Raw genomic sequence first — 14,953 nt, 5'->3', positions numbered from 1 at the left:
AAAACGAAAGCGCACGGGCCCGCCCACTGGCTCTCCGGCGCACATCTGTCCCTACCGCCACGTAGCTTAAAGCGCGAATGAGGTGGCCACTGTCCCAGGGAGCCAGTTATGCGCCCTTCCTTTGCTTTACTTTCGAAGCTCCCACTCTATCGGGCTCGGCGACGTCACGAGGTTCTCCTCGGTTCCAGGCCATATGAAACCCACGCCGAACAAGCTACGGAAGGAAGTAGCAAAGCTTTCGCCTCTACAATTCTTACTGTTGATTTAAAGATTTAGGCCCGCCCAAATGGGCAGGACCCTCCAAAAATTGCCCCACGGAAACCTTAAGACGATGAAACGACGAATAGCATGACAGTGACCAGTGGCGTGGGATAGACGAGACACCTGAGCGATGGTTGTCTATCACTGGCCAGTGGATGGCACCCGAGCACGGTGCAAGTGTGTTATTCTTACACCGTGCACCCGAGCCAACACTACTGAAAGAACGAGTGGCACAGATTTTTTTCTGCCCACAGCTTCGCTTTTATGGCTTTAATATGGGATTTTGTAATCCAGCAACGCAACTAGCAGACGCACGCAACTATAGCTATTAATCAAATGTGCTGAAATTCTGCCTATAATTAAAGTGTGCCACGTATTTAATTATTTACTTCTGGAGCTTGCTGTCACCAGTATCAAATTCATTCTTAAGGTAGAAAGGATTACTAATTCGCTCATTTCTCGGCGTGTGCACCTATACAATGCACCTGGAAGATCTCCAGGTGGTCGAAATTATTCCTGAGCCCTCCACTACGGCACCTCTTTCTTCCTTTCTTCTCTCAGTTCCTCCTTTATCCCTTCCCGTATGGCGCGGCGCGCGGTTCAGGTGTCCGCCGATATGTGACAGAGATGCTGCGCCATTTACATTCTCGAACAACTAATTTTCAATTTCAGTTTCCCACAAGGTATTTGTCTGCTGACGCCGATGACGCGGAATAAAATCCCGACCAGGACAGCCGTGTTTCGATAGGGTTTTAAACGCAAATGCTTTCTTCTTCTCTTCTTTCACTCCCTCCTTTATCCTTTCTTTTACAGCGCGGTTAGGATGTCCACCGAGATATGCGAGACAGTTACTGCTGCTGCTAGTGGCTATTTATTAATAAAATAATAACGGAAGGAAAAGATGTTGCTAGCCGCGGCATCTGCCATCGAAACCTGAAGCCCCTGAGGTGCGGCTAGCAGGAATAAAAGGACAGGGAGAGGGAAAGAAATGGGGGAGAGATATTAAGAAAGGATAGGGCGGACACCTCAACCGCGCCGTAAGGAAAGGGAGAAAGGAAGGACTGAGAGAAGAAAGGAAGAAAGAGGTGCCGTAGTGGAGGGCTCCGGAAAAATGGCAGTGGCTTAGCTCAGCTATGCCAAGATATATGTAATGAAAGCAAGTGTGAAACTCCCCAGTTGTCCTTGTTCACATATTCCACAACGTATGAAGCACAGGCATAAACGTCCAGTATGACCTGTAGGTCCATGTTTGATTTCAGCACCGAGGCTATCCAAGGATTGAAGGGGTCGCGTCACTCTTACGCCTATTCTCTAGGCTAACGGCACGTTGTTCTTAGGTTTCTTGAGCCCGCCGCTGAAGTCTCTTGGTCGCATTCCATCGTTCATCACGGGCCGTCTTAAGTGAAGCAGGACTCAGGTCTCTCCTCCGGCTGCTGTCGCTGCTGCTAGCAGTCGAGACACCGGACGTTAAACATGCCTGTCTCGCGGTGGCATATTCACGGCGGCGTTTAGCCAGTCGTTCGGCGCGCTGTTCATCTGTTTCCTGGGCGATTCGTTTCCTCTTCATCTCGTTCCGCTGTCGATTCCAGGCCTCCTCCAGCTTATCAGAATTGTCGCCGTCCATACTGTCGCCTCAACTGTGGTTGCGGCGCACGCCAGCTCTTCTTTTCAATCCTGTGACATTTACCACGCATGCGACGCAGCTGTCGAAGCGGGCGGAGGCGAGCGCAACGACGAGGAACGCGGTGGTGGCGATGGTTGCTATGAAGTGGGGGAGAGGGATGCTGGTCCCGACGTATGTTGGCCCTTTGGGCATCACTCTTGGGGACGAGGAACGCTGTGTCACGTCCTACCAAACGGCGGCAGCGGCGAGGCGCGCGTTGTGACGTCACGTGCCACCATGGAGTACCGCCACGGCGAAATCGCGAGTTTGCGGCCAATAAAGCTTTCGCTTTAAAACCTACTGTCCCGCGCCAAGTAGCCAATCGCCCCATGGTGCTTTGCGCGCCCATGGAGGTTCAGGTGCAGCGCCGCCAGCTTTCCCTCTAGTTAATAGTAAGAAACTCTAAGTCATCGCTAACGCACGCAGCACCCATCGCACTCTCAGTACCCGGCTTCGTACCCCGCGTATAGATTGGTCGGGCGTGGGCAACATTTGGCTTGTCTGTAGCGGCTAGCAAACGGAAACACGCGGCGACCGCATTACGCGCCCGCGGCAGCCACGTTTTGATGGAGGCGAAACGCTAAAGGTGCCCGTGTGCTGTGTGATGTCAGTGCACGTTAAAGATTCCCAGGTGGTCGAACTTATTCCCGAGCCCTCCACTCAGGCACTTCTTTCTTCCTTTGTTCTTTCACTCCCTCCTTTCTTCATTCCCTTACGGCGCGGTTCGGGTGTCCACCGAGATATGTGAGACAGTTATTGGGGCATTTCCTTTCCGGAAAAATCCAATTTTTTTTCTCTCTCAGTACCGCTACGCCACGTACCTCAAAGCGCAAATGAAGCGTCCACTGAGCCAGGTAGCCAGTTATGCTCTGTTCATTTCCCGAAAATCATCGGTGCCTAGAAAGTTGTCAACGCCAACGGCAATGAACACAATGAACTCCAACAGCTTTCACTTTATGTTATGAATTAGCTGAGCTAATCCACGTTCTTTTTTTAAAGACTGACATGGGACGAGAGCGCAGTTGGGTTTACGCTGCTTGTGTAAAATGCCCTTCAAAGCTAACAACGAGGAAGCGAAGGACAAATTTGGGAAGGCTAAACCGCCCCTCTACCGTGGTTGTCCACCAACAGCATGAGCCAAAACAGAAAAAAATCTCTTGGTAGCACACGTGTTGTCACTCAGAGGCGGTTTTTACAATGTGACAAAGGTACCGAAGGCATCCAAGCATGACGGACAACCAGGTAGCAAACACTAAAAGCGCTATCTGGGTCGTCCGGGGACCCAGGGGCCTGCGGTCCTGAAATCATGTTATAATACTGCCGCGCATATTTGCAGTGTTTGTTCGTTCTTCAAATATACCGCCACACCACTTTATCGATTTGTTTGCGACGCAAAACGCGACTAGATCTATCTCGATTGATCGCAGCCAGGCAGAGCTGATTCTACGTTGTTCCGGAATGTTCAAGTAATTTTGCACGCTTGATCTCGAAAGTTCGCTATCAGCTTTAGATTGAACACGGCCGACAGCGGCGGGCATTCTGTTATACGACCGCCGAGCACGCTTGTCGCTTCGCCGCCGCCGAGTGATTCAGTCCATTGCGGGCGCAAGTCAGCCCAATAAACAGATTTCTTTTAGACGTCCTTCTGTCTTCATCACTCGTTGGACTGCTGTCACCACTACGTGACAATACAGTTCATGCGCTATTTTTCGCACGCAACATAGCACGGACTGCCATCCATGGATACACACACAATGAGTTGTATAAATCTTAAACCGCTGCCATCCATGGATACACACACAATGAGTTGTATAAATCTTAAACCGCGACCATGTCCTAATCCGACGACCGCTGAAAATTCCGCTTGTTAAAACCGTTCGCAGTTCAGGCCATCTTTTTGAGCAACCTTTCAAAGGCTGGCTACAGTTCTTAAGCTCTTCCTAAATTCATCTGTGTAGTCGCGTAAAATGACTCAACTACACACAGGTAACATGGGCTTACTTACTTGCGTATAGCTATTAATTAAATGATCTTATTTATCAACGCATCTCGAAAATAATAACAAAACGACACACATAATCGCGAGCTGTAAAAGAGCGTCCCCTCTTGCTGGCGTGCGCTAACAGTAATAACTGGATTTTGGGGAAAGGAAATGGCAAGAGTGGCGGATCGAGCTAGTTGGTATTTTTCCATAATGCGATACAGCGCGAATAAAGACGGGGACGAGGCGAGACAAGACACCACAGCGCTGTGGTAGGTAGGTAGGAAAAACTTTATTGAAAATGCCGGCAACCGACGGTTTGACGCGTCGTGACGTTGGCCAAGCGTCGACCCGGGGTTATGCCCTCCTCTGCACTACCCCCGTTCGGCCCGTTTGTGGTGGGTCGTGAGGCTTGTGCTTTTCGAGCGCACCCCGGGCCTGCTGGACGGCCCATAGTTGAATGTCCTTGTTTGTAGAGTGCACTGCACTTTGAAGTTCGGGCGGGTATATCCTGGAGGTAGCCTCGGTCGGGAACCTGGCACAGTCCCACATGATGTGCCATTGGTCCGCCGGACCAGCTGCACAAACATTGCACACATCGCTCGGATAGAGTTCTGGGTGAAGTACGTGTAGCACTGCCGGGGCGAGGAGTGACCCGGTCTGTATCTGTCTTAGGATGACGGCCTCCTCCCGACTGAGTGCCGGGTGGGGAGGCGGCATTGTCCGCCGAGCTAGGCGGTAACACATGGTAACTTCGCCATAACTGGTTACGCGGTCCTTGGTTTCGAACCACCACACGGAACGGTCACTCTCGGGGGCGCGGAGGGTAAGCGCTCGCGCCGCCGAATGGGCCGTCTCGTTGTGGTTCGGCGAGGATGCACACTCGCCCGCGTGCGCCGGGAACCACTTGATACGGATGGTGCTGCGGCGGTCTTGGGGCTGGAGCTTGCCGATGATGGCGGCCGCCGGCGCGCTCACTCGCCCCTTGGCAAAGTTGCGCACGGCGTTCCTCGAGTCACTGAGCACTGTGGTGTCTTGTCTTGCTTCGTCCCCGTCTTTATTCGCGCTGTATCGCATTAAGGAAATGGCGCAGTATCTGTCTCATATATCGTTGGACACCTGAACCGCGCCGTAAGGGAAGGGATAAAGGAGGGAGCTAAAGAATAAAGAAAGAAAGGGGTGCCGTAGTGGAGGGCTCCGGAATAATTTCGACCGCCTGGGGATCTTTAACGTGCACTGACATCGCACACAGCACACGGGCGCCTTAGCGTTTCGCCTCCGTCGAAGCGCAGCCGCCGCGGACGGGTTCGAACCCGGGAACTCCGGATCAGTATCCGAGCGTCCTAACCACTGAACCACCGCGGCAGGTATGGCTGATTTAATATCTGACTTAATATCTGATTCGATGTCGCTGATTTAATATTTGCTGCGGGTCCTCGGACCCAAGATAGTAAACTTATTTTTGGAATATGGCGGGGTGCTTGACTCGAAGCACTCTGGCACGGGTCGTCCCAGTATTGCACTGCCTCCGGAATCGCCCTGGGGCATAATAGCGGGCGCGCCTTTTCTTTCTATGCTTGCTCTCCTATCATTTAACTCATCTACTTTCAGCACGCGGCAGCGAGCATGGCTCGGCTTGAGCCAGTAGGCAGGCCCGTGCACTTTCATTTTCTTCCTTCCTATCAGCAGCAGCAGCAGCAGTAAAAACCGCCCGTTCGTGACATAACACGCGTGCTGGCAAGAGATTTTTCTGTTTTGGCTCGTGCTATTGATTGACAACCACGGGAGAGGGGCTGTTTTGCATTCTCAAATTTGTCCTTCGCTTCCTCGTTGTTAGCGTCGAAGGGCATTTTACACAAGCAGCGTAAACGCAGCGGCGCTCTCGTCCCATGTCAGTCTTAAAAAAAAAGAACGTGGATTAGCTCATCTAATTCTTAATATTGCCACACTGCTCACATTCTGCAAGCGCCGCCATGCGGCCGAACGGCATGGCTGGGCTCGTGTGGAAGCGAAGAAGACGACGTTCCTGCTCGGATGTGCCATATTACTTGAGGAGAAGAAGAAGAAGACGCGCGCTGCTGGTCTTCTTGGCCTTCGGATTAAAAAGCCCCCTTTTGTGTCGTCCGACGTTCGTCGGCGACAATATAAAGCGAAAGCTGTCGGAGTTCATTGTGTTCATTGCCGTTGGCGTTGACAACTTTCTAGGCACCGATGATTTTTGGGAAATGAACAGCGCATAACTGGCTACCTGGCTCAGTGGACGTTTCATTCGCGCTTTGAGGTGCGTGGCGTAGCGGTACTGAGGCAAAATAAAAATTTAAAGGACGCTTAAGCTTCGCCTTTAAGATCAGGAAGCGACAACGTGTTGCAACATTGCCAAGGAATCCACGGAACGCCATCCTCCTTCGGTGCGACCCTTGCCCGGACAATTTAAGGAAAGAAAACATATTTTGGTGGACACCCAAACTGCGCCGTAAGGCAAGGAAAATGAAAATATTTTTTAAGGAGCGGAAAGGACGCCTGTCTCACATATCTCGGTGGACACCGTACCGGGCCGTAAGGGAAGGAAATTGAAATGAAAATTGGTTTTAAGGACAGGAAATTGCGCCTGTCTCACAATTGTCGCTGAACACCCGTACCGCTCCGAAAGGGAAGGAAAGTCCCTTCTCTTACGGCGCGGTTCAGGTGTCCACCGAGATGCGCCATTTTTCGCTCACGGTCAGAGAAACCGACGACACCGGCTTTTGTGCGACGCGAGCTCCTTAAAGCTGTAGCGTTAAAATTAATTCCATTTGAAAGCGCCAACTGACTCACTCTCTGCCCCCGCCGCGGTGGCTCAGTGGTTATGGGGTATTCGGCTACTGATGCGGAGTTCCTGGGTTCGAACCCGACCGCGGTGGCTGCGTTTAGATGGAGGCGAAACGCGAAGGCACCCGTGTTCTGTGCGATGTCAGTGTACGTTAAAGATGCCCAGTTGGTCGAAATTATTCCGGAGCCCTCCACTACGGCACCTCTTTCTTCCTTTCTTCTTTCACTCCCTCCTTTATAACTTCCCTTACGGCGCGGTTCAGGTGTCCGCCGAGATGTGAGGAAGATACTGCGCCATTTCCTTTCCCTAACAACCAACAACCCAACAACCAGTTATAGAGGAAAGGGAGGGAATTAACAAGGAGAACAGGAGCCGCATTAGGATCCCTCTTTCACAAAAAAACATGCACCCAGAACTAGACATGAATTAAGACAAAGAGATCCGAAGCGCTGGAACGCTCTACAACCCATGACTGCGATTGAATGGTGCAGGTGCCGCCCTTTGTCCAATTCCTGAATGGCCTGAGCCGTCTAGCTAGCCCCGTCGATCGCTTTGTCATGGTAGCGAACGCAGTGTAGCTTGTCAAAACGGCGCGCCAGCTCAACGTCACTCAGCGAAATGCGGCAGCCGAAATATTAGGAAGAGCGGTGGTTGCCAGAGGTAGCGCGCGCATCTTCGCGGTCCGCCGCTAATTCCCGCGAGGGGAGAGGTACTGGAATTTCCTTGGTTGTCCAGTCCGCGGGCCGACAGTACGCCTCTCAATTAGGTGGCGCACGAACACGTGATGCGCGGGCCGCGGGTGAACAGTCCGTCGTGTGAATCGTCTTTTACGGCGAGGTTCGGGTGTCGACCGATATGTGAGATAGATACTGCGCCATTTCCTTTCCCCCCCAAAAAACAATTTTCAATTTTTGAAGTGAAAAGCTTCACTAGGCTCGTCAACACTGGGCTTCGTGTGAGCCACACTACAGATTTGCCACAGCTGCGCATGCGCGAAACCGAGTGACGTCACGCGGAGCGCAGGTGGTCGCTGCTGCCACAGCCGTCGTAGCCACCCCGCGCTGACTCCGTCGTCTGACCGTGAAACCGAGTGAGTGAGCCGCCGCGGTGGCTGAGTGGTTATGGCGCTCGGCTGCCGGCCCGAAAGACGCGGGTTCGATCCCGGCCTCGGCGGTCGAATTTCGATGGAGGCGAAATTCAAGAGGCCCGTGTGCTGTGCGATGTCAGTGCACGTTAAAGAACCCCAGGTGGTCGAAATTCCGGAGCCCTTCACTACGGCGTCTCTCATAGCCTGAGTCGCTTTGGGACGTTAAACCCCTGTAAGCTAACCAAACCAAACCGAGTGACGTCACGCAGAGGGCAGATAGCCGCTGCTGCCGCAGCCGTCGTCGCCGCCGCGCGCTGCCTCCGTCGTCTGACCTTTCGTCATGGAAGGAGAAAAAAACCCAAAAGTGGTAGCGTGGGAGTTGGCTTAAAAGCAGCGAAGATACGAAAAAGTGCAAGGCTAGACAAGCGGCTGAAAGGCCAGAATCACGAGAGGCACGCCTTGCTAAACGCTTTTCGCTTCGAGATATCCAGGCTTAACAGTTTAGCTAAGCCTCAGCCCAACTTTTTTTTCACCCGAACCACGCCGTAAGGCAAGAAAAATGAAAATAAAATTGGTTTTAAGGAAACGAAATGACGGCTTGTCTCACATATCTCGATGAACGCCCAAACCGCGTAGATAGATAAATAGGAGGAGGAGGGAAAGGCAGGGATGTTAACCAGAAAGGGGTTCCGCGCCGTAAGTGAAGGAAAAGCACCCTTCTGAGACAACACCGTATTCACTAGACGCGCCTTTGTTCATTCCAAACCATCGAGCTGGCGTGACGGTCTGGTTTGCGAGCTCGTCTCGCACTACGGAGGCCCTGGTTCGATTCCCCAACTCGACATAATTACTTCTCGGTTTTATTTATTAATGCGTCTGAGATTTCTCGCTCGCGGCCAACGCCGCCGACGCCGACGACACCAGCTTTTCTGCGTCACGGGGCCCTTAACGCTTTCGCGTTAATAAAACCTGCCTCTGTTGGTGTAGTGCAGTCGCAGCTTGTTAATTGCTTTCGAAGGCAACATACAGAGGACTCAAAAGAGCATTCTCGCTATGTCGGATAGAGCTAGAAAATCGAAATATACTGATATGTGCCTGCATGACCGTCGCGTTGGAAAGTACATCGACGACCAGTTTCTTCATATTCGGCAACTATTCTCCAGCCTGAAAAGAGTATCGCGAATCAGTGCACGTTGAAGATTCCCAGGCGGTCGATATTATTCCGGAGCCCTACGTCACCTCTCTTTCTTTCTTTTTCACTCCCTCCTTCATCCCTACCCTTTCGGCGCGGTTCAGGTGTCCAACGATATATGAGACAGATACTGCGCCATCTCTCTTCCCCAGAAACCAGTTATTATTACGAATATCTCCCCCCTCCTCCGAATTTCTGGTATATGGTGTAGAAGGTCTGTGTTTGTGAATTGCCGGTTCGTGCGTGAATGAGCGTGAGGCTTCAATACGAAGAAGTATACAGGAAGCAAGTTGCCAAATATTGACACATATAAAGTACTCACCGACGTACTGGTGGTAACCACGTATGGGACACCCCTGGCTACAGGCCCTATACTCTCTGAGGGCTCATCCCAGATTATAAGCTTCTCCTATTGCGTGCACATCAATAGAGTCTGTACACACCTTCCATCATCGTTTTGGCTTTCCTGTCTCACAGGATTCTCAGAATTGTTTTTAACTGAAAAACTTCTTAATAGCGTTTTGTTTGTTTTTCGTTTGTTTTTTGAGATCGAGCAGCCGACCACAACCTCACAATTTGAGGTTGAGGTGAGGTTGAGTGAGGTCAGAAGTGGCCTCAGGAAAAGTGAGGTGAGGGCGTCAAAGGAGACCTCAACCTCAACTGGTGAAGTTCAGGTTGAGTGAAGTGGGCAAATTCTTTTTGAGGTTGAGGTGAGTCCGGATTTTTGAGGTCAAATGCCCACCTCTGCGTGCCTGCCGGTGCCTCGATGCGAGTGCAGGGCGCGCTCCATCGAGTTACCCAGTGTCCACTAAGTATCTGATAATTTTATTGTTACATGCGGCTGAAAAAAGTGTGTGGCAGTACAGTCGTGGCTTTTTACGTTAATATGTACAACTGGAAGAGGGGTTGGTTTTTCTCCGGACAAAGTTTTCTCCATGTATTTACTGTCCATGAACATGGAGAAGCTGTACCGGCAATAAGCATGGCGAAAATGCACGGCCGTTGAGGTCCGTGAATTTTTGTCACGTTATGACGAACAACGATGAGAACAAAACCTCGCCTGCTTTAATCGGTTGCTTCCTTTCCTGTGTTTTAAGAAGGCCTTGTGATGCAAACAAACCAAGCGATTTATTCTTTGTAATCATAGCACAGGGCATGGCGACGCACTAGCGCACAACGAGATTGCCTAAATTCTACATTTACATATACATTTTCATGTTACATTTTACTTTTTCCGGGTTGGTAGCGTCGAAACGTAGCAGCGATTTTTGGCATCGGACATGACGTGGCAACCAAGCATACTGAGCACTGCCTTTTTGGATAGTTAAGCATCTATAGTTCCAAAATGTTGTATGCTGTAAGCTCTTCTTACTCGAAAATTGTGAAAAGAAGCAGTTTCCTCTTCGCTTCCAGTTTCCGAACAACTTCCATTCATGTGAAACTCGTGGAGGCAAGAGTTCCGGCTCAAACTGCCCACCCCGGGAAGGCAGCGAAGGAAAAAGAATGAAGCCTACACAAGTATACAAGATTCCCTGCTCGAAGGGCTCGCTGTCGTACACTGGCGAAACCATGAATTTCGCCGAAAGAATGAAGCAGCACAAAGCGGATGTCAAGCAAATGAACAGGGAACAGCGTGGTGGCGGATACTGCGAGGCATGTGACCACAAAATTGACTTCGAGGGAGCCATTGTGCTGGACACTGTGCCGCGCCCACGCAGAAGGCTCTTACTTGAGTTATTGTACTTGAGTCATGGCATATTCGGCAGACGCGGGGCAATGTTAACCACTCCCCCCGTTCCTCTTACATCCACGGTCTATGTCCAGTGACGCGGCGGATGACTAACCGAAGGCTTAAAACGGGAAGCTGCAACTCGCTCGCAGTCACACCGGTTGGAAGATACGAGTAGGCTCCGAAACGTCGTGCTTTTTTTTTCGTTTTCTTCCCCCCATTTTTTTTGGTTGGCGTTCTTTCTAACTTAAATTACATTTCTTTCCCAACGAGACAGACCTGTGCCGAATGCTTTCTTTTGAACCCTGGCCAAGAATGGGACGGCAAAGCAGAACAGAAGGCAGGTTTGTAGTAGAAGGGCGGAAGTGGGGTAGCTTTTTATTCTAACGATGCCAAAGAAATTACACTAAAGCATCGCTCCCTCCCTTCGCTGTGTTAATCGCCCTTGCGCTGCCTTTGACCTGTACGCACATTGACGACGCCCTCAAAGTGCACGGCTGCGGGTTTTCCCTGCAAGGAAATTGCATGCAAGTTTCCACTGCGTGCATGCAAAGCGCTGTCTTTTGTTTGCATTCTCCAGTTTCAATAATTACTTTTGATCTGGTGTCTGGAACGCGTGGGGAACCTTCTGATCCGTGAAAAAAATTATGTCGCAATGCCACTTTCGTGCAGGGAGACAACTAAAGGCGGTGCGAATCCACAAGTGCCTCGGTAAGACTATTTTATTTTTGAAGTTTTATGCTTTATGGGGAAAAGGTTCCCAATCGACGCTGCTTTCAATTCGCTGTATTTCATTAACGGCAACGAAAGCGGCTCTCTCTGCAACTTGTGACACCACGAAAACCGCATTCAGGCGCTGTCATCCGACAGGCTACAGATATGTACTAGCTAGTAGATTAGCTACTATGTGCTACTAGCTATTCTTTTGCCATGAAAAACGTTTAAAAGTCAGCAATACCTATGTTATTGATAAATGACCTCTGAATTGATTGTGTGAACTTTACTTAAACTACACTTGAAGCATCTCATACTTCAAGCTTAGAGGTGTAATTGCTTTCATGCGCCTATTTCTTGTTCTAATTATTCTTTCAGAAAGATCCACCTTTGGCGTCGTGCCTTGTGACCAGCGATAGCATGACATGCCTGTATGTTGACAGCAACGCATTTAAATGCCCTGCAAGGTTGCAAGTCTGGTGCCTCGATTTTCATCCCTTTGGCTATATCAAATTGAATACTCAAAGAGAGCGTGTCTCAAGGCACTCTGTAAACATCGAAGACAAGCTCCGGGACACTTGGCTCGAATGTTTTGTATACAATAAAAATACCGTTTGAAATCTGTCACTGTATTTTCATTGACGCACTTATTCTGAAACACAAAGCTGTAAAGTGAGGCTTCCATAGGAGTACTGCATTTCAAATGGGCTTTCTCATCAAGTGAAATATACTCGTCTGGGCATCATAAATGCGACCTTGTAGTAATGTGAAAGGTGCTTAAAAGGAACAGGCACATACTGCTGAAATGTACTATAAAGTGAGCTGCAAAGCAGTATATAGTACTTGTATTAACTGCCATGCTAAGTCCTTTGTGAGCGCAATATTTATTCCAAAATAAAGTCTTGTCTAGAGAGCGGTAACACTTCACTCCTTCAAGCACCCCAAAATTACCTCTTCAAACAGAAGTAGATAAGATACTCCTGTTTTGAGGAAAATCTCACCGCACTTTCGTTTCGAGAGTGCGCTGCGCATCGATCCATTTACTCTTATTTGGGTGTTTTTCTGTTTACGGTGTACTTAGTAATATAATTAGTCATTAATGGTAAGGAATTAAACTAAGTACGTAATTAATTGTCCAAGAATCATTATTTGAGTTATTATGGACAATTAATTAAGAAGTATTTTTGTTCGTTAATAACCGATTTATTTCATTATTATTCGCACTGTTCGTTCAGTTCTGGATGAATTACTACTAAGTCACCAATTCCGTGAATTGCTCGGAGTAATTAGCGAAATAAATGCCTTATTGCTTAATTATTTATTCTACTTAGTAATTCGGTAAAGGTGCTAAAGGACAGAAGGAATGGGTCAACCTGTCGTGAGGTTCCATTCGTGCCAGGCCCATCTTGTCAGGCCAGACTTGCCGGGATAACACTGCAAGTTGTCAACTTGTCTGACAGTGATTGGGGCTGCCGTTCCCTGACTTCCGGATTCGCCTAATTCCTGAAAATTCCACGGTTTAGAGGCACCCTCAATGGTTTTAACACAGCCGGACAGCAGTACGGACGATACGGTATAGCACGTCGCCATGCTTGCCAAGCCGGATTTGCCGCTCTGTTGTCGTTGCCGTATACGGCGGTGCTAAAAACCCAAAATTTCCAGACTGTCAGCGATTGCACCTGGCATTCCTTGGCTTTTCTCCAACTTTTCTAGGTTGGCAGACACCCCCTTATACACCCAACATAAATGGACACGCGGCACCATTAAGGCTAGTATGCGGTTCACCATGGTCCCCTGGTGCTTGTTGTGTGGCGCGTTGAAACAACATGCGTCCGAACGAGCGTTTTTCGCGCTTTCCTCGGTTGCGTGCCGCGTACGTGCGCCTGATTCACCCTGCACAGAATACTATAGTCGGATACAACTCAAGAAGCGGCTTTTTCTCGTCAAAGGACCCTATTCCAGCTAATGGCGCCGGCCGATTCTCATGAGCCTGCTGGCGTGACACTGCAGCTAGATAGTGGCAAATGAAATGTGATACAGTCCCAGGTAGAGAAACCAGCAGAGCAGGACGCGGACACAAGAGAAAGAATTCACATGGACATCGCTGGAGACACAAGTGAAAATTTTACTTGATGAAAGAATCGAGCAGAGCAGGGCGCACAAGCGCGTGAGCAGGCAACGCCCACAAATAGAAATGAAGAAAAGAAAAAGGCAGTCATTAAAAATACTGCTATGTTGCACGTGGAGACTATGTCCCATTCAAGAATCGGTATTCTTTGGAAGAAAATTTGACTGACGTATCGCAGACGCAATCAGTGCCTGACTTTTTTTATCCTAAAAGCCTCCAAGATTTCTCGTTTTATCTGCGTATTGCCTCCCTCGGCCGATGATTTTCACACTGCTGAACAGAGGAGTGCAGTTTTGACATTTGTTGCAATGTTTTCGGAGATTGGCCGTACGTATTATCCGGCTGCAGTGATGCGCGATGCTGTCTTAATCGGTCATTAATGCATTGGCCAGTCTGACCGATATAGGTCTTACCACATGACAGGGGGGAAAATAAACAACGTACGTTGTACATTTGGCGAACATTGTTTGGCACTTGACTTTACAAACTTTTTTTTTGTGCTCTTTCTAGAGATATGGGCACATAATGACGACAGTTTTGTGGGTGCTGAAAACACTACGTTCACATCGTATTTCATTGCCACCTTTTTGATACTGTGGGAGACTTTGTGCACGTAAGGTATAACAGCAGGCCTCAATTCCTGACGCGACGCTTCTTCGTTGTGAGGTGCGTGCTGTAACCTAAGCTTACGTGACAGTGATTCAGCAACTGAGACTAGGACCTGCTCGGGGTAACCGGCCTGACCGCAGACGACAGTTCGTTCAAAGAAACTGTTCTGGGTGACATGAGGGCCGCTTTTTCGCGGGCATTTCCTAGACAGAGATTGGCTGTACCTCTCTTCACTAGTTTTGAGCGTGACGAGGTGTAGGGTAAAATGCCTTTCGTAGTTCGAGAAGCGTATTTCAAGCAAACTTGGACATAGTCAGAAAAGATGAGAAGCAAGTCTAAAACCGGATGCTGTCATGAAGTGGCGCCTCATGAGTGACGCTCAGTTTCCCTCCAAGGTCGGGGATAGTCCCCCTCCTGCACTGTCACACCGCTCCCTGCATTGTGAGGCTAGCAGGCTCATGAGAATCGCCGACGCCACTGGCCGGAAAGGGGTCTTTTGACGGCGTAAAAGCGCTTCGTTCTTGAGCTGTATTCGAGTATAGTAGTAATCGTGTGCCTTGTAAATGTCTTTCATGCAGGAATTCCTTGTGGCGGTGAGAGAAATCCGACTATTTCATTTTATTTGCTAAATAAATTTACTCCGCTAGGAAGTGAGGTTAAAGTGTAAGTGCACGGCATTTATTTTTAGCTAGGAGCCAATGTCTAGATTATGCTTTCTGGCCATTTGCCCCGAGATCAGTGAGCACGCCCGTAACTACACATACGTGCAGTTCTCTTGGC

The 14,953-nt window shown here is 49.5% G+C and overlaps 1 protein-coding gene across 1 annotated transcript in view; it reads left to right on the top strand.

The window, feature by feature from the left end:
- The window catches only part of LOC144116989 (uncharacterized), a 29,813-nt gene extending 17,753 nt beyond the window's left edge, over positions 1-12,060 (top strand). Inside the window, exons 4-5 of the mRNA XM_077651222.1 lie at positions 11,395-11,433; positions 11,815-12,060. Of these exons, the coding sequence (XP_077507348.1) occupies positions 11,395-11,433; positions 11,815-11,855 (80 nt within the window). The 3' untranslated portion in view covers positions 11,856-12,060. The remainder of the gene's footprint in view (positions 1-11,394; positions 11,434-11,814) is intronic.
- Positions 12,061-14,953: the final 2,893 nt, after the last annotated feature.

The sequence above is a fragment of the Amblyomma americanum genome, chromosome 1, assembly GCF_052857255.1.
Source record: "Amblyomma americanum isolate KBUSLIRL-KWMA chromosome 1, ASM5285725v1, whole genome shotgun sequence".
NCBI classification, from domain to species: domain Eukaryota; kingdom Metazoa; phylum Arthropoda; class Arachnida; order Ixodida; family Ixodidae; genus Amblyomma; species Amblyomma americanum.
Note: the sequence above shows the minus strand (reverse complement) of the source record. Positions and strands in the feature narration are given on the sequence as shown.